The sequence below is a fragment of the Pristiophorus japonicus genome, chromosome 7, assembly GCF_044704955.1.
Source record: "Pristiophorus japonicus isolate sPriJap1 chromosome 7, sPriJap1.hap1, whole genome shotgun sequence".
Lineage (NCBI taxonomy): Eukaryota > Metazoa > Chordata > Chondrichthyes > Pristiophoridae > Pristiophorus > Pristiophorus japonicus.
The window spans coordinates 80,591,969-80,612,807 of record NC_091983.1 but is presented as its reverse complement, the minus strand read 5'-3'; the positions used below and the strand labels follow the sequence as shown (position 1 = coordinate 80,612,807).

The window sequence follows — 20,839 nt, the reverse complement described above, 5'->3', positions numbered from 1 at the left end:
CTGCTTACAATACATAAAGCTCTACTCCAACAGATTTACCACTTTTGCTACACACTAGTAGATTCCTTCCTTGCGCCCTTCAATTATACGTAATTATTAACCTGTTAAATGCAAGACCTAAATGCTTGTGCATTCTATCATTACATATCCTTCCTCAACTACGGTTATAATTTACCTGACTAAAAATCCTGGACTCCAGAATGGACTAAATTTCCCTTAAGCTGGTCAACTCAGATCAAACCGGTATCTACTTTTTGGGTAAACATATTGCCTTTGGTAGTCAACGATTGGATGAAAATCCTCTAGTCCCACCCCACCTTTTCAGAAAACTCTACTGGTTACATATCACCTAGATTCACCATGCGCTAAGGTACTGCAGGGATTTCCTTTGTATCCCTGTGGATCATAGGATCACTTATCACAATCATGAAAATAAGTCCTTGCAGAATGGTAGAGTGGTGCACAGAATATTCCTCTAAGCAGACGACATTTTGCTTTATGTCACCAACTCCAACACCACCCCAGTGAGCATTGTCCAAATCCATCAAAAGATCGGAGCTGCTCTTGTGCTAAAAGTTCAATTGCTCAAAAGTGAAGGACATGACCATAGCCCAGTGCACCTCAAAATAAATAATGCCTAAGCTTCTCTCTTTGCATAGACAAAGACAAGCCTAAAATGTCCAAGCACAATGGCTCTAAACCACAATTCTTCAACAGATGAAATGGCCCACCCATCATTACAAGGAAGAATGTATAGAATCATAGAAAAATTATGATGCAGAAGGCGGCCATTCGGCCCATCATGTCTATGCCATACTCCACCACTTCCTCTAAAATGTTGTCTATCTACAGTTGAGATTTTGATAAACACGATGACAAATAGGGAGATGTCTTCTTGTGAGGATAAATGTAAGGAATAGCTTCAAATCAACAGTGTCGCTGGGAGTTTAGTGAAAGGACCCCACTCTTTGCGGAGTTGGTATGTGGTAACTAAAATATGCAACTCACTACATGCAGCTTGACCTGGTTATCATATTCAGTTGGAAACATTTTTTTTTAATTTGAGTTTTTGTTGTTTCAATGGCTTTGCTTAAAAATTAAAGTCAATAGCTGCTTGGGAATTGGAACAACTTATTTTAAATGTTTATATGGATCAACAAAAAAAGTGGAATAGTTTATTGTAATCTCTTAATGTGAGCCTTTCAGGGAAATATATGGAATAAATGTCTAGGATATAATGCTTCCCTGCACAATAATCAACAGTTTGTTTACTGCAAAGAAAGGGTAATGGCATGAAAATTGCTCCATAGTATAAATCACAGGTCTGATGGCAGATTTAGTTCTGATGGATTATTGGAATTTTTCACTCATGTATTGCATTATATTGTGAAGGTCTTCAAAAAAAATTACTGCTGCTCATCAGATTATGAGAAACAGATTGAATAAGAGGTATATGAATTCCTTGTGGAATGGTTCTATTTGGTTAAGTATCTTGCTGTATCTTATCTCTATGCAATTAACCAATAATTAAATCTGGCTAAGTAATGTTAACCTACATGCATTAGCCTGATGTGTTATTTCCCATCTTTTGCAACAGACAGTAGAAATGATGAGCATTTAACATATTGTCCAGTGATTGATATGCCATGATGACAGAGCCTTGGAATCAATGTCTACTTGCAGCTAGACATGGAACAAACTGCACCCTCCCAGCCCCGCTATACACACTTCTTTTCACAAAATACCAGAGATCATTGGGAAACTGGAAACACTCCATGGCGTTGCTAACAGCAGCAGTTTGGAGAGAGGCCTGCTTCAAGCTGAAAGTGAAATGAATCAGTCATCCCATTAAGGTGCCATCATAACCTCCAAAGTCATTTGCATATGTATGTTCAGAGCCTCTCACAATCATTGCATTAGAATAACAACTTGCATTTATATAGCACCTTTAACGTAATAGAACATCCCACGACATTACCAAGATGAGAAAGTTTCTCCTCAAAGGCCAGATCCTATCCTTCTAGCAATTGATAAATTGTGTCACATGATATGGAACATATACATGTCACTACCTAGATCAGATACTTCCAGAAACCTGCCATGCTGGTAGGGGGGGAAAAAATCCAATGGAGAATGACCCATTGAAGTTAACCTTAATAATGCGAAGCTCCCTATTCGACATCTCCTCCCTCAAATTCTTCATAAAATACAGAAAGCCCATGAAATGAATGGGAGTAAAACTTGAGCTACAAGTTAATAGCAGAAGGCTAGATAAAGGGAGACACTGTAGTAAACACGAATTACCTGCGCCTGTAGCAGAATTGAGGGGGTGCATCTCCAAATCCTACAATCTATGCACTTAACCCTGCACAAGCTCCCAAATATTTTAATTTCAGAGCTCCTATTAAATGGACACTGCCACATTGATAAAGCATTGACAATAATTAGAGTGCCAGTGTTCTTTTATTGCTGGATATGGATAGAAATAGCATAGGTAATAAATAGAAAGCATTAAAAGAAAGTTCAGGACAAAGTTTAACATTCATGAAAATAGTCACCAAGTCACAAACACCCTGTTTAACCAAATCTTTTGATACCTAGCCATTTTGCTGGTCATAAATGGTTCTAAACACAAATTAGCCACTAGTTCGATCATATAAAAATAATTATATTCATTTTAATCTTTGTTAAACTTAGAAAATATGTTGAATGCAGATCATAATCTGCAGAGATGTCAAGTTGTGATTACAACTCAACTTTACAGACTTTTATTAGATCAACTCTTGAAAATGGCACTATTTTAAAAAAAGACAGCAAGAGGTACACACAGTTGTTTACAAATCCACAACCCCTTCAACATAAGATTAAAAAAATTACAAATCAGTAATGCAGCATGTTTATGAAAGTTTGTAGGAACAGTGCAGACAGCTATAAAAGAAATTGCACCAACGTGAATCATGTCGAAGTTCAGCTTTTACACAATGCATTTATACAGAAAGGTGCAAGATGTTTTAGTTGGACAACGCAGGTCACATTTAATAAATGACTCCATTTCATTTGTGGAGCTTTCAAAGTCTCAACATTAACGTTTCAGATAATGACTGTGGATATGAGATGGAGGAATGATGGTATACTTGCAGTAAGCAAACAGAGGTATATCTGAAAAAGGATGTATTTTATTTAGTTAAGTTAGATCAGCAACACAACTGAAGGTCAAAAAAAAACACTTGTCTGTGCAAAAAGTTGGGGGTGGGGGGACTGAAAACAATGAACTTTACTTAATCTTATAAAAACTCAAGAGGCCCAGCTCTCTGAAGCACCAGATCCTGATCTATTCCTTTTAATGACTGGTTACAGTATAAAAGCACAGCAACTACAGGACAGAGGCTGAAAGCTTCAAGACCAGATATATTTAACTCAAAACAGCATTCAAATACTCCTGTCCTTCCACTTTGATCAAATAGACTATTCAGCAAGAACATCATTTTACCAATGAATCTTTCAATTGCCATTAAACTGAAGGAATGATTAAACTTAGTAAGTCTGCTTTAAAAGATAATTGAAATGTACTTTTTTTTTCTATGCACTCCATAGTACAACACAAACATGTAGCCAGGTGCAAAGGGAATCTCTAATGTAAACCTATATTATTAGGCACACATCATCAGCTTTTATACAATTTGAAATGTCAATAGTACAAGTATCCAGCTCTTTTATCCCTCTCTCATTTGGTTAATATTTTTACAACATAGAAATTTACAAGTGTAGGCAGTTTGAGGCTTTAAAATATTGTACTGTGCATTCCCAACTGGGTTTTTTGGTTTAAAAAAAAGCCAACTATTTTACCCCATCATTTCAGAAGGCAGTTATCCTCTAGAATATAAAAAATGGAAGTGAAAATTTAACCAAGTCTCCTCGCCCACGAAGCCAAATGGCAAGACATCCATTATACAAACAAGTTACCTCTGTCTGCCTCAGAACTGTCAAAAATACAATCATCATGGAGATAGAGGTTAGACTGGCATTTTTCTGATTCACTTTCTAACCCAGCAAGAAAAAGAAAAAAAAACTTGTTCACTTTGATACAGAATTAAAAAAAACATTTACGCATAGAACTCCTCTTGTTTTTGTGGTTTTTGGTAGCCCCCATTTGGCTGCTTTGATTCATCCAATGTATAGCTTCCTTCATCCTTTTTCTTCATTCGATACACCAGCACCACCACCAGCAGAACAGCAAGCAAGAGTCCCACAAATCCTCCAGCAACGGTAGCTAACAAAATGGAACAAAACAAAATCAAATGTCTCAATGAACATAAATAATCACATCACAGTGGTTTCTGTAAGGATGAAAAATGTTTCAAATTCTAAGCTCCTCGGAACATGTTAAGTCACAATTATGAAGGGGTGGGGGAGGTGATCGGAGGCCTCGTGGTGGGGAATCCCATTTTTAACACTTTAACTACCCAGACACTCCAAAACCACCTGTTTTTTTTTTAAAAAGGGGAAAATTCTGGTCTATATCTTTTGTTTTGCCAAAATGCTACTTCAATTGCAATTCTTTAAATCAAGTTGCCTTAATATACATTGTTGCCAGTTGTTCAAATCTAAAATACGTACCAGAATTTCAGTAATACCACTCCTTTTAAATGGATTGGATAATAACATATTTACTTTAATCTTTAGGTTCATGACTGAAACCTTTTAGTGCAAATCATTCATAAATGAATTTGTATTATTTAGAAATGCTAGGCATTAATTTGTTCTCATTCAGATGCATTTTTAAAGCAGAAATAAAAAAAACTTCAAACACACAGTAAGTATATCTGCATCCACAAGGAGAATAGGTTAACGTTTGGAGTGCAGACCCTTCAGCAGATCTATCCTGATAAAGGGTTTACACCTGAAAAAGCAAAGGCTCTTTTTCCACTTTACATATGCTAATGAATCAGATTTGTATTTGCAGCAGTTTCTGCATTTGTGGATTAAATGATAAATAGTGGTTGCAAAAAATGTAGTATGCATACCCGCCAATAATTCACGTCTTTCCAGAAAGCTCCCAGATGCACTGAAGTCATGAGAGTAACTTTCCTTTGGTGGTTGAGTTGAACTTCTTGAATCTAGAATGCGATTTTGATTCAGAACAGTTCTGCTTTCTATGTCATCATTGAAGAAAAGATCATTCTTATCGTTTTCAAGCTCATCCATATCGGCTGTTGTGTCCATCGTTGTACCCTAAATCAACCAGTCAAGATTAGTTAGGAATCTGATTATGATCAAAGCTTTATTCAACTCAAGCTTTGTACACCATGTAACAATTCTTTAACAAAAAAGGTTCCACAAAGGCAATTTAGTACTTACCACATGTATTCATATTTATATTTATTTCAAAAAAAGATTTAATTTGGGATGGTTGGCTTCCTGATCCGAGCAGCTAATTGAGGCTAGACATGTTTCAGTGCATGAACTTGAAGTTCCAACACCTCGCATCTTTAAAAAAGGTATCCCCTTATGCCCAAGTATTAAAGCTAATGATCAGATGTTGCATTAATAATAATGGTGAGGCAACTTCTGGCATCTGCACATGCGCATTTAAACAAGGAAATTGAAAGTTGCTGCAGAGATACCCCGTTCCTCTAGAGGGTATGCTGCAGCAGTCCTCGCTGATGGACTCAGCATTGAAAGACATGCAATGGCTCAAACTTGGGGTATTTGCCCACTAGTTCCTCACTAAAGCCACCATAAAATGTTAGGGCTGGTGCATTCATAAGTGAATTTTTAATGCCGTGATAATTGTTAATTACTGCCAAACAATCTCTCTGGCTCTGAAAATTTATTTTTATAAGTGTGGAGTCTCAATCCTTCAGAAGTTAATTAGTTTTGGAGATTTAAAAATTAAAATAATTTTTGTTTTAATTTTCTGTCTGTCTATTATCTCTCTCCCTTAATCCCATCTGACTTTCCCAATCTTTATTTCGCTTTTCTGCACATGATTGAAATTTAATTTATAATTCATGCTTTATACTTCCTGGTTTAGACTCTTCATGACTCAGTGAGGATTCATCAATCATTTGGTTCAAGAGCCTAGCTGTTTATTTACCTGTTCACAGACACCACCGATCCCCTGCAGAGGGTGCCGCACTGGGACAGATGCCGGATTAGAGCAAGTCTCTGCTCTAAAACCCACGCAAACTTTGTGGGCAGCTGTCAGCGAGGTGAACAGTGAGCGTTGTTCCTTTGCTGCTGGCCGCCATATCAGGGCCAATGTATTTAAAGTGTGTTTATGTAAACCAAAAAAATTGGACTTCACTCTACAACTCCCAATTTAAAAGGATGACTTAATGGAGTAAATGCACTGCCCATTGTGACACAAATCTATGCAGACCTGGAAGATGTTAGGTATGATACCTGGCCTGATCTTACAGCAGGGGTGCTACAAGTGGCCTCTGTGGGTAGGGTAAGGAAAGAGGTGGGGGGAAAAAAAAGCCAGGCTTTGTGCTCCTGATTGACACCTCCTGGAGAATACATTTGTGGCCAGGATCAAACATAGGTCTGATATCTTCAAATCCCTGCTGAGACGAGCTATCTAGGCTCACACATGAACAACAATCAGTTGTCTGGTATACCAGAAGTCTGCTAGCACTCAAGTCAGCACCTTGTGGGGAGAGGGGAAATTGTAAAGTAACATCGCTTCGCATTTTACCTTTCAAGACAAAAAGTTGTTAGGACCCTTTATCTAGAAAGTTTCATCCTTCTGATAAAACTATCTTTGATGCATCAATAGCCCTAAAAGTAGTGTGTGAAGATTAGCAGATTTACAATAAATGTTTTCAAATTAAAAATTCAATTATTATTTGCTATTTTAATGGAATTTAAGACAAAATCGATTAAGGCTTCGGTGAGACCAAGGTTTCATTTTTTATTATTGGCCTTGAAATTCCACTGTGTGTAGATTAACTTATGAATGTTCATGTAATTTTATTTGTCTGCTAGTTTAACAAAGCCTTACACATATTTGATCTGAGCATCAGCTTCATGGCAAAAATGTTATAGTTCAATTTTTTATAAACTCACCTCTTGAGTTGGATCAGCTTTTTTAACCACCGCAGTCGTCACTTCAGTTGCTGCAATCACCTCTGGTACAGCTAAGGATTCATCATTGAAAACAGGAATTACATGAGCAGGGAATGTGGTATGAATATTAGGGCTAGCACTGCTCATTTGCGTAACAGCTACAGTTGAGGAATCACGTTTGGGTTTAACATCACGAACCAGAAAATTATCAGTTTTACTTTTGGGAATGATGATAACCTCAGTGTCTTCTGAAACACTAGTGGAAGATATGGAACTAGTCACTATGGCTTCAACAGTGGTATCAACAACAGTGGTATCAACAACTGCCAAATCAGGATGCACAGGTACTGCATTCACATCTACTTCTGTGATCACTTCACTTGTGAACTCAGTCATGGTTACTTGGCTTGATGAATACAGATTACTTGAAATTGTTGAAGGAAGCCCATATGATGTTGTTGTATGTTCTGCATTGGGATACCTATTCTTCAGCCAAGAGCCATCTAAAAGCAAATAAAAAAAAGGAAGAGTTAGAACAATATCCAGTTCTGATGCAATATTCTAAAACTGATTAGTGCAATGCAGGGTATTAGATTATAGTCTTCACCATTCTCTGAAAGGGCTTCAGCTTCTATAGACAGGATATTATTATTCCAAGGGGGGTGGGGGGGGGGTGGGGGGAGCAGCTGGGACAATGAGAAATTGGTGCCCTGATCAAGTCAGGAAATCTTGCCCAACTATGATGTAGATAAACTCCAAATATCAGCCCTTTAGAGTTTTCCTATCACATGGTGGCTGTAAAAGTGGTCACTGCCGAGTAGAAATCAACACCAACTTTCTCTGATGGATTCTGTCACCACAAGACTCAACAGTCAGAACCTTGTTTGTAGCCAAATTAATTTGGGTGGATCATTCAAGCACAAATTTCTGCCAGTGTGCCTGGTTAGAAATCTTATGTTTCCAGGTGTTTAGACTTGTCTTTGGGCAGAATACTTGCATTTTTAACTGCACAGCTAGTGAGGCTTTATGAACAGGAAACAGTCAGGTGCCCAGGGCATTAATAAGCATCTATCTGGCATAAATGCTGCTGCAACTACGTGATTCCGTTTTGCACATAATATTGGTTATACTCCACAGAAAGTTGTAATGGAAACTCTGCAAACATCTGACAACATATACTCATTAAACCAATTATGGCATCCTTGCTCCAGGAGAGAAATCAAAGCTTAGGCCTAGGCCTGAAAAAAAAACATTTAGACTATGCTTGATCTCTGATATTGAATGTTACTCCTCAGTTGGACATAAAAATTCCTTCCCTATACATTTTAAAATCGAGAGAGGGTGGAAGGGAGAGAGAAAGGTGAAAAAGTATGATATTTCCGTCATAGAACGAATTAGTTAAGGTCACAGAATGAAAAGATCCCACAGGAAGTTGGAAAATCCTTTTTTGTAAATCATTTGTTTTCTGCTTTTTCTCTTTCCTGTCCCTTCGAGAAAGTCTCAATTTATCTTTGGCTTACACAACATGCTGGTGACCTGCTCAGATTGGCACCAACAACAATACATTTGCGAACAGCCAGTCAGACAGCACTCAATTTTTCCTCCTTCCTTGCGGTAGCACACAAGCTTCTTGTTTGGGAGGGGGAGTGGGGAAGAGCAGGACAAACCCATTTCCTGCCAATCTGTGGCCTATCACATGAGCTCTTATCATATTATGCCACCCATGTCTTGGTAATAATTTTAAAAAGGATTGTTTGTCGCTGAATTTTATCTACATCTGAATTTGGAATTTGAATTCAAACATCTAGAATCACTATTTGATACAAAAAAGTCAAGCACTCACCACCAGAACCGGAACCAGAATAAAAGTCATCATCTTCAGAATCTGATCCAGACCCTTCCAGGTCATCGGAAATCAAGCCGTTATGCACCTGTGTTGTAGTCATGGCCTATTTCAAACAAGAGAACGTTAATATTGTGGATATAAAAAGAAAGGGAATGTTTCATTTTCTCATTTGAAGACTAGTTTGACATTATGGCCCCAAGTTTCCACACACGGCAAAACAGGTGCCCCTCCGAGCTGGGCGCTCGTTTTTCATGCCGAAAACGGCGCCTGAAAAAAAACGTGCTATTCTCGAGCGCTTTGCAGCTCGATGTCAGCTTGGCGCGGCGCCCAGGGAGCGGAGCCTACCACTCGCGCCGATTTTGTAAGTAGGAGGTGGCGGGTACCATTTAAATGAATTTTTTCGTGCCGGCAACCCTGCGCATGCGCGTTGGAGCGTTCGCGCACAAGCAGCGTGAAGGAAACATTGGCACTCGGCCATTTTTGTAGTTCTTTGTAGCTGTTCAATTTTTAAAATTTTTTAATAAAAGCACATTGCCCTTCCATGATCAGCACTGAGGCTTCTTGCAGCAGTGAGAAGGCTGCAGGAAGCCTCAAGTTGAGGCAGCCGTTTCCCGACGGGCCCGACCGACGGCGGGGGGGCCTCCCCCCCCGCCCCCGCCGTTGGGAATGGCTGCCTCAACTTGTGAGCCTTCCTGCAGCCTTCTCCCTGCCTCCCCCCTGCTGCCGTTGGTCGGGCCCTCACTGCATTCCCCCCCCCCCCCCGCCGTCGGGAACGGCTGCCTCAACTTGTGAGGCTTCCTGCAGCCTTCTCCCTGCCTGAAAGGCCTGCCTGAAGCACTTTCACACAGGTAGGAACATGGTTTATTTAATCTTTTCTTTGCTTATAAATTTTTATTCAGGTTGGAATTATTTGTATAATATTTGTAAAAGTATAACTAAGGATTTATTGTAGAATGTAATGACTTCCCTTCCCCCCGCCCCCCACCTCGTTCCCGACGCCTAATTTGTAACCTGCGCCTGATTTTTTAATGTGTAGACAAGGTTTTTTCAGGCCTACAAAAATCTTCACTTGCTCCATTCTAAGTTAGTTTGAAGTACGTTTTCACTGTGGAAACTTTCAAATCAGGCGTCAGTGGCCGGACACGCCCCCTTTTGAAAAAAAAATTCTGTTCAAAAGTGAAACTGTTCTACCTGACTAGAACTGCAGAAAACTTAAATGTGGAGAATTCCGATTTCTAAGATATTCCGTTCTCCACCAGTTGCTCCTAAAAATCAGGAGCAAATCATGTGGAAGCTTGGGGCCTTTGTCTCACGTTGCTGCTGACACTCAGGCCTCGATCTTTGTTACCAACTCAGAGTAAAGCAGATGAAGAATGCAACAAATAAGCATTTGCCCAAACAACTTGGTTTTGCCTTATTTTTCACAGTATTAAAAGCATTATACACCAATGGAAAAACATGCTTTATGAATTTTTGAACTACAAAAATTGGTTTGCTACAGTAAATATCCTCTCCATTCCAGTGAGATAAGGGACTTGAAGTGGTTAAATCCCCTTTGAGGTTTTACATGGGAACAACCATAAATGAAATACAATGGGCTAATCTGTTCCACAGTACTTGCCACAGTTCAGCTGCAGACATTAAATAAACCATTTCAGACGAAATACTGGTAATTAAAATCATACTGACTAGGCATTGCAATATATGTGGTTTCACTTCAAAACTAGTAACTTCCTGTTTACTGAATGATTTTTTCTTCTGCCTTCGAAACACACAAGAAGCAACATTGGGTGATCACTTTTTGGGAAGAGAGAGAAAAAATGTAGTCTGATATTGGTTAGTCCTTAGTTTGATGTACGATTCTTCATAGCAGAATCCATAATAGCTTTTAAAAGGGAAATGGATAAATATTTGAAATAGGGTACTGGGAAAGAGAATAAGTGGACTAAATGGATAGCTCTTTCAGGAGGTAAAGAGGACTATTGCTTGGCAATTGAACAAGCTTACACTTTTGGCACCAGAATCAAGCAATTCCAAGTCAGGTACAACAGGCCAGATGCCGAATATAGCTGTCACTATTCTACTCCAGTCTCAGCACCTCCTGTAGTACCATTGTGTAACTTTATTCCTCCGCTCACCATACCACCCAGTCATTCTTACAGGAGGAAACTTCAGAGAAATATTTTGAGATGGTTTAAAATATATTTATACAATACAGCCTTTAGTTTTAAAATTTTCATGAAATTATTTTAGACTTAAAGGGAGAGAAATTGGCCTGGTTTGTGCCTCCCATTAGTGCCTGTCCCATTACTGCCCTGGATGCAAGTGAGGGAAGGACTCGCCAAAGATGGCAGCGCTGCACAGAACACTAACGCTCGAAGGGAAGCGACAGCGCTTGATTTAGCGCTCCACTTCTCTCGGAGTGCTAAAGCAGAAGTTCCCAGGAGCAAAATATCTTTTTTGCCTGGCACTACTTTGGTGCTCCCTGAAATGTTACCTCCCAAACGGGGCAATTTCTCGCCCAAAAAGGTCTTTGTACACAGAGTAACCTGTAGTGAAGTTTATAATACTTGGTGCATGCAGTACATCATTGCAATGGATAGAGGGCTATGTACTTTAATCTTCCAACTGTTGAAAAATAACAAATCTGGCATAAATCATAAGTTCATTTTTATAAGCAGAAGCACAACACTGCAAAATATAATTAAGTAGAATATACTGTCACACAAACACACACACACTTTGAAAAAAGGTCAATGTAGGCAAGATCTATTCAGACATGAAGTCTGATTAGAAGGACAGCCCAATGAAATGATAGCAGTCAAAGCAGAGCTACTGCTGGAAATAAGGTATGCTAACTTTCACAAAAAGGCAACAAGTGGTTTAATAAGTTATAGATTGAAAGTGTGCAGATTGGTGAAAACCTGAATGGACAGAATTTGAACTGGTTAGGTTACTTAGAAAATCCCTTGGGAACAGCAGCCAATAAAAGCGCAATGGAAGAATTAATAAGGGTATTATATAGAAGTAAATTTTCCTCCAGAAGGCAAGTGGAGGGGGAGGAAAGAGAAAAGATGATGTTTGGTACAAGGATGATATTGTGGATAGAAAATGATCTGGTAGCTATTGAGATGGAAGGCAAGAGCCAGAGAGAGGAAGATGGTTGACATTGACATATCCGGTCTTGGGTATTTCCATGCAGTGGAGGGCAGGAAAAAAAAAAAAAAGAGTCCTTTGTTCAGAAATTTACTTTATCCCTCAATTTGGAAAAGATCATCATGCCTTTCTATACCTGTGCACTGAAGCAGCTGGGATACCTCTTGATGCATAGTTTTGAGTGCTGCAATTTTCTACCTTGCCAGATTGTCCAATTTAAAATGTAGGCTCCAACAGCCACAAAATGAAAGAGCTTTAGGAGTTAAAGTTTGTTTTGTGAGATTTAATGGACGGGGTTAACAAAGAAACACCTGCCATTGCACAACGGTTTGAGCTTTTATAAGTATGGATTTGCAAATATTTTCATCCATCTTTCCAAATTACCAGATGAGGAAGATGACTTCACATGTCCAACTAAAGAACATGGTGAATAGTTTTTCTTTTTCTTATCAGCAAGAAACCTTTGGCACTGTTGCCAAATTAAGTTAATTTAAGGGTTGAGTCATGGCAGGAGAGCCCAGACCCATGTCATGCTCCTCCTACGCTATGTGGGAAATCAGGGACACTTCTGTGTGTGCAGGAAGTGTATCCAGCTACAGCTCCTGTCAGACCGCATTGCGGCACTGGAGCTGCACATGGATTCACTCTGGAGCATCCGCGATGCTGAGGATGTCATGAATAGCACATTTAGTGTGTTGGTCACACCGCAGGTAAAGGTTACAAAGGCAGATAGGGAATGGGTGACCATCAGGCAGAGCAGGAGTAGGAAGATAGTGCAGGGTTCCCCTGCAGTCATCTCCCTCCAAAACAGACATACTACTTTGGATACTGTTGGGGGAGATGGCAGCGGCAGCAGCAGCCAAGTTCATGGCACCATGGGTGGCTCTGCTGCACAGGAGAGCACGAAAAAGAGTGGGAGAGCTACAGTGGTAGGGAATTCTATTGTAAGGGGAATAGATAGGCATTTCTGCGGCCGCAATCGAGACTCCAGGATGGTATATTGCCTCCCTGGTGCAAAGGTCAAGGATGTCTCGGAGCGGCTGCAGGGCATTCTGGAGGGGGAGGGTGAACAGCCAGTTGTCGTGGTGCATATATGTACCAACGATATAGGTAAAAAATGGGATGAGGTCCTACAAGCTGAATTTAGGGAGCTAGGCGTTAAATTAAAAACCAGGACCTCAAAAGGTAGTAATCTCAGGATTGCTATGAGTGCCACATGCTAGTCAGAGTAGAAATAGCAGGATAGTTAAGATGAATATGTGGCTTGAGGAATGGTGCAAGAGGGAGGGATTCAAATTCCTGGGACATTGGAACCGGTTCTGGGGGAGGTGGGACCAGTACAAACCGAATGGTCTGCACCTGGGCAGGACCAGAACTGATGTCCTAGGGGGAGTGTTTGCTAGTGCTGTTGGGGAGGAGTTAAACTAATATGGCAGGGGGGTGGGAATCTATGCAGGGAGACAGAGGGAAGTAAAATGGGGGCAGAAGCAAAAGGTAGAAAGGAGATAAGGAAAAGTTGAGGGCAGAGAAATCAAAGGCAAAAATCAAAAAGGGCCACATTACAACATAATTCTAAAAAGGACAAAGAGTGTTAAAAAAAACACGCCTGAAGGCTCCATGTCTCAATGCGAGGAGCATTCGCAATAAGGTGGATGAATTAACTGCGCAGCTAGCTGTTAACTGATATGATGTAATTGGGATTACGGAGACAACATCCAGGGGTATTCAATATTCAGGAAGGATAGACAGAAAGGAAAAGGAGGTGGGGTAGCGTTGCTGGTTAAAGAGGAGATTAATGCAATAGTAAGGAAGGACATTAGCTTGAATGATGTGGAATCTGTATGGGTAGAGCTGCGGAACACCAAAGGGCAGAAAACGCTAGTGGGAGTTGTGTACAGACCACCAAACAGTAGTAGTGAGGTTGGGGACAGCATCAAACAAGAAATAAGGGATACGTGCAATAAAGGTGCAGCAGTTATCATGGGTGACCTTAATCTATATATAGATTGGGCTTACCAAACTGGTAGCAATATAGTGGAGGAAGATTTCCTGGAGTGTATAAGGGATGGTTTTCTAGACCAATATGTCGAGGAACCAACGAGAGAGCTGGCCATCCTAAACTGGGTGTTGTGTAATGAGAGAGGATTAATTAATAATCCTGTTGTGTGAGGCGCCTTGGGGAAGAGTGACCATAATATGGTAGACTTCTTCATTAAGATGGAGAGTGACACAGTTAATTCAGAGACTAGGGTCCTGAACTTAAGGAAAGGTAACTTCAATGGTATAAGATGTGAATTGGCTAGGATAGAATGGCGAATGATACTTAAAGGGTTGACGGAGGAAAGGCAATGGCAAACATTTAAAGATCACATGGATGAACTTCAACAATTGTACATCCCTGTCTGGCATAAAAGTAAAAACGGGGAAGGTGGCTCAACCGTGCAAATTAGGGATAGTGTTAAATCCAAGGAAGAGGCATATAAATTGGCCAGAAAAAGCAGCAAACCTGAGGACTGGGAGAAATTTAGAATTCAGCAGAGGAGGACAAAGGGTTTAATTAGGAGAGGGAAAAGAGAGTATGAGTAAGCTTGCAGGAAATATAAAAACTGACTGCAAAAGTTTCTATAGCTATGTGAAGAGAAAAAGATTAGTGAAGACAAATGTAGGTCCCTTGCAGTCAGAATCAGCCAATTTATAATGGGGAACAAAGAAATGGCAGAGCAATTGAACAAATACTTTTGTTCTGTCTTCACTAAGGAATACATAAATAACCTTCCGGAAATACTAGGGGACCGAGGGTTGAGCGACAAGGAGGAACTGAAGGAAATCCTTATTAGTCAGAAAATTGTGTTAAGGAAATTGATGGGTGTGAAGGCCGATAAGTCCCCAGGGCCTAATAGTCTGCATCCCAGAGTACTTAAGGAAGTGGCCCTAGAAATAGTGGATGCATTGGTGGTCATTTTCCAACATTCTATGGACTCTGGATCAGTTCCCATGGATTGGAGGGTAGCTAATGTAAACCCACTTTTTAAAAAAGGAGGGAGAGAGAAAACAGTGAATTATAGATGGGTTAGCCTGACATCGGTAGTGGGAAAAATGTTGGAATCAATTATTAAAGATGTAATAACAGCGTATTTGGAAAGCGGTGACAGGATCGGTCCAAGTCAGCATGGATTTATGAAATGGAAATCATGCTTAACAAATCTTCTAGAAGTTTTTGAGGATGTAAGTAGTAGAATGGACAAGGGAGAACCAGTGGATGTGGTGTATTTGGCCTTTCAAAAAGGCTTTTGATAAAGTCCCACACTAGAGATTAGTGTGTAAAATTAAAGCACATGGTATTGGGGATAATGTATTGACATGGATAGAGAACTGGTTGGCAGACAGGAAGCAGAGAGTAGGAACAAACGGGTCTTTTTCAGAATGGCAGGCAATGACTAATGGGGTACCGCAAGGTTCAGTGCTGGGACCCCAGCTATTTACAATATATATGAATGATTTAGACAAAGGAATTAAATGTAACATCTCCAAGTTTGCAGATGGCACTAAGCTGGGTGGCAATGTGAGCTGTGAGGAGGAGGAGCAGGGTGACTTGGACAGGTTAGGTGAGTGGGCAAATGCATGGCAGATGCAGTATAATGTAAATAAATGTGAGGTTAGTCACTTTGGTGGCAAACACAGTAAGGCAGATTATTATCTGAATGGTGACAGATTAGGAAAAGGGGAGGTGCAATGAGACCTCGATGTCATGGTACATCAGTCATTGAAAGTTTTCATGCAGGTACAGCAGGCAGTGAATGCGGCAAATGACATGATGCCCTTCATAGCGAGAGGATTTGAGTATAGGAGCAGGGAGGTCTTACTGCAGTTGGTGAGGCCACACCTTGAATATTGTATACAGTTTTGGTCTCCTAATCTGAGGAAGGACATTCTTGCTATTGAGAGCGCGCAGCGAAGGTTCACCAGACTGATTTCCGGGATGGCAGGACTAACATATGAAGAAAGATTGGATCGACGAGGCTTATAGTCACTGGAATTTAGAAGAATGAGAGGGCATCTCATAGAAACATATAAAATTCTAATGGGATTGGACAGGTTAGATGCAGGAAGAATGTCCCTGATGTTGGGGAAGTCCAGAATCAGGGGTCACAGTTTAAGGATAAGTGGTAAGCCATTTAGGACCGAGATAAGGAGAAACGTCTTCACTCAGAATTGTGAACCTGTGGAATTCTCTACCACAGAAAGTTGTTGAGGCCAGTTCGTTCGATATTTTCAAAAGGGAGTTAGATGTGGCTCTTACGGCTAAAGGGATCAAGGGGTATAGAGAGACTGTTGGAATGGGGTACTGAAGTTGCATGATCAGCCATGATCATATTGAATGGTGGTGCAGGCTCGAACAGCCGAATGGCCTACTCCTGCACCTATTTTCTATGTTTCTATGTTTTTATGTTTCTATCCCATCAGCTTCCTTTAATAGAAGGATAGACATTTTTTATAGAGGAGATGGCCATTCACTTAGTTCAGGGCTCCCAAACCCCTAGGGGCTCGATTTACAATCCTGTTTTCCTGCTTTCTCCCCATATCCTTTTACATTCCTCAAGTAATTATCCAGTATCGTTTCGAATGCTGTAATCAATTTAGCACCAATCAGTACTTGCAGTGAAACATTTCACATTTCAATAATTGTGATAAAGCTTCTTTTAATCTCCTTTATGTATCTAAGTACTTATTTAAAAATCACGGCCTCTTGTCTTCAATTTACCTACAACTGAGATTAGCTTGTCCATTCTTTTATCATTTTGAATGTCCCTTAAATCCCCTCAATCTTCTCAGTTCACGAAAATACAGAACAACTCTATCCTTTCTTTAGAACCCGGAGATATATCGGCAGTTTAAGAGGTTTCCATTTCAGCTGGAGAAATGCCATTGGCTGCAACTAGTAACCTGTTCATATAAGAACATAAGAAGCAGGAGCAGGAGTAGGCCATACAGCCCCTTGAGCCTGCTCCGCCATTTAATACGATCATGGCTGATCCAATAATAGACTCAAGTCCACTTCCCTGCCCGCTCCACATAACCCCTTATCGGTTAAGAAACTGTCTATCTCGGTCTTAAATTTATTCAATGTCCCAGCTTCCACAGATCTTGGAAGCAGCAAATTCCACAGATTTACACCCTCTGAGAAAAAATTCTTCCTCATCTCAGTTTTAAATGGGTGGCCCCTTATTCTAAGATTATGCCCTCTAGTTCTAGTCTCCCCTATCAGTGGAAACATCCTCTCTGCATCCACCTTGTCAAGTCCCCTCATAATCTTATACGTTTCGATAAGATCACCTCTCAATCTTCTGAATTCCAATGAGTAGAGGCCCAATCTACTCAACCTTTCCTCATAAGTCAACCTCATCTCCAGAATCAACCTAGTGAACCTTCTTTGAACTGCCTCCAAAAAGGGTATTTATAGGAGGAGATAGCCTTTCTTAAATATGGAAACCAAAACTGCACGCAGTATTCTAGGTGTAGCCTCACCAATACCCTGTATAACTGTAGCAAGACTTCCCCGCTTTTATTCTCCGGGGAAGGCCAAGATTCCATTGGCCTTCCTGATCACTTGCTGTATCTGCATACTATCCTTTTGTGTTTAATGCACCAGGACCCCCCCCATTGTACTGCAGCACTTTGCAATTTTTCTCCATTTAAATAATAACTGTTCTTTTCAAACACTCTCCAGTTCTGATGAAGGGTCATTGACCCGAAGCGTTAATTCTGCTTTCTCTCCACAGATGCTGCTTGGCCTGCTGAGATTTCCAGCATTTTCTGTTTTTATTCCAGATTCCTGCATCCACAGTATTTTCCTTTTGATATATTATAATAACTTGCTCTTTGATTTTTTCTGTCAAAGTGCATAACCTCACACTTTCCAACATTATACTCCATCGACCAAATTTTTGCCCACTCACTTAGCCTGTCTATGTCCTATGCTGCAGGACTTACTACTTAATAGTAGGGATAGGGAATTGACTGTCTTCATCTCATCTAAAGCATGCCCAAAACTGTGCCAGGATGTCATCTAGCAAAACTTCAAATTGACTTTTTATATTCTTATTTAAAAATCGAGAATCGAGGATGATGCCGTTATATTACAACAAAAATTTAATTTGGGCAATTCATCATTGTGCATTAAAATGTTTTATGAAGATATTCATTGCAAAATGCAGAATTCCTTAGACTGGATTACTGCTGCCCAATCTTTCTGTAGCTGAGCATTTTATACATGTAGAGGCTGCCAGGCATCCGTGGTGCACTAGTCCAAATATCGTTCTGCACCATTGCCCAGAGGTCAATTGTAACATCATTACTACTGTTGACACAGCACAACCCAGGGATTGAGCCTGGCAGCTTTCTAATCTGTGAATCCCAGTTCTATAACAGATTGTACATTATCCACTAAGCCAGTCCATGAGCAGCAGCTCTAATTACTTAAACACCAACTAATTTACTTTCATCTGGAGGCATGAAAACATTAGATGTGAAGTTACAGAGCAGGATAGATGTTTTTTTTTAATTAAGTGATCAAAAGTTTGGATTGAATTATTATTCCTAAGTTTTAACCAAATGGCTTTCAAGCATAGTCACTTCACAAATTCAAATCAAATTACAGGCACCATAACATGGATTTTGATGACCTGGTTGGGGGGGGGGGGGGAGGGCGGGGGGCAGTGCTGTGCAGCAAGGACAGGCTGGTGGAGGACCTTTGTTTTACAGATATTTAGCACAAGACCCATGCTTTCGTACGCCTCAGTAAATACGTCGACTTATGTCCTGGAGTTCAGTCTCTATGTGCGCATACGCAAGCATCGTCCACGTACTGTAGCTTGATGAAAGAGGTTGGAGTGGTCTTGGACCTGGCCTGGAGATGATGAAGGTTGAACAGGTTCCCACTGGTTCTGTAGTTTAGTTCCATTCCAGCAGGGAGCTTGTTGACTGTGAGATGGAGCACGGCAGTGAGGAAGATTGAGAAGAGGGTTGGGGCGATGACGCAGCCCTGTTTGACCCCGGTCCGGACGTGGATTGGGTTTGTAATGGATCCATTGGTAAGCATCACGGCCTGCATGTCGTGTTGGAGCAGGCGGAGGATGGTGCCGAACTTTTGGGAGCATCCAAAACGGAGGAAGACGCTCCATAGACCCTCACGGTTGACAGTGTTAAAGACCTTTGTAAGGTCAAAGGCAGCCATGTATAACAGCTGGTTCTGTTCCCTGAAACATCCCCACTGACACCTGAGAGTCCCTGGCCAAAGACCACCCTAAGTGGAGGAAGTGCATCCGGGAGGGTGCTGAGCACCTCGAGTCTCATCGCCGAGAGCATGCAGAAATCAAGCGCAGGCAACAGAAAGAGCGTGCGGCAAACCAGTCCCACCCACCCCTTCCCTCAATTACTATCTGTCCCACCTGTGACAGGAACTGTGGTTCTCGTATTGGACTGTTCAGCCACCTAAGGACTCATTTTAAGAGTGGAAGCAAGTTTTCCTCGATTCCGAGGGACTGCCGATGATGATGATGAACATGGACTTTGAAGCATATTACCTCATGGCCACATCTGTGTTTTGCACTGCACTTGCCAATGAATGCACAGAGCAGGTGTTGCACCCAACAGACGTTATTGAAAGAAATAATCTTTTCCACTTATAGACAGTTATAACCTTGCAATTATAAAACACCATTAGAAGCTTTGGTGCATCAATCGTTAAGGACTTTTTGTGCACTAGATATTGAATTTGGAAGTCAAGACATTATAGATGAATACCAGACAAGATTTAGTCAGTGAGTGGCAATGCTTAACTTTAAGTGCCTCAATATTTTGAGATGGATGTTGTGTATTGGTGCAGGAGTTTAAATTACCTATGTGTGCAGTAGAAAAAAGAAACACTTCAGTTTCTAAACACAGTCAGGTTATTAAAACACAAGCGCAGTAAACTACCGATCTCAAATTACATAAAGAAAGAACTTGCATCTTTCATAACATCCCAAAGCGCTCCATAACCAGTGAATTACTTTGGAAATGTAGTTGTGCTTTAATGTAACAGCTAATTTACACACAGTAAGGTCCCACAAACAGCAATGAGATAATAAGCAGATAATCTGTATTTTTAGTGGTGTTGGTTCTTCGAAGACTCAACACAAACCCCCAAAATTGTGAAAGAAGAAACAAACAACCTTGAAATCTGAAATTGTATGACCCTCGTAAAGGAATACAATCTTCTACAAATGTTCAACTGAAATACATCTGAGAGACTGGGTTAATATATTTGATACCATTTAAAAATAAACAAACTTTGTACTCCAAACATTCTATCCTTCTGCAAACACTATCAATATACTTGAATGGGAAAGTAATTGTGCCAAGCAAGGAGTGGCAATGGACTTTAGACTAAAGATTAAATCATATCTTGATCATGGTTTGGAAAATTGGAGTTGGGGATGCAGGCAAAAGGTGAAGTGAAATAAGTAAAAAGTGGCACTTGAAAACTAGAAAAACAAGGCCCAAGGTCGAATTGTACTCCATTCAGAAGTACAGGTCCCATTTTCAACCTCTCCCTTTTGGAGAAAAGATTTTGCTCCTGTAAAATTTCATCCCTCGATTTAGAACTCAAAAAAAAAGTGATTCCACAATGCCATGCTTCCAGTGAGCAGCTACAATCGCAGGACACAAAAAGGTCAGAATTGAGGCGACAATGTTGAAGCAGTACCTGAAAACCACAATCCTGGC

At 40.5% G+C, this 20,839-nt stretch overlaps 1 protein-coding gene across 1 annotated transcript in view; it reads right to left on the bottom strand.

Annotated features, from left to right (window-relative positions):
* Nucleotides 1–2,444: 2,444 nt before the first annotated feature.
* The window catches only part of LOC139266797 (syndecan-1-like), a 64,536-nt gene continuing 46,141 nt past the window's right edge, over nt 2,445–20,839 (bottom strand). The window contains exons 2-5 of the mRNA XM_070884390.1: nt 8,915–9,020; nt 7,072–7,574; nt 5,025–5,232; nt 2,445–4,270 (exon numbers count right to left, since the gene is read on the bottom strand). Coding sequence (XP_070740491.1) covers nt 4,104–4,270; nt 5,025–5,232; nt 7,072–7,574; nt 8,915–9,020 — 984 coding nt within the window. The 3' untranslated portion in view covers nt 2,445–4,103. The remainder of the gene's footprint in view (nt 4,271–5,024; nt 5,233–7,071; nt 7,575–8,914; nt 9,021–20,839) is intronic.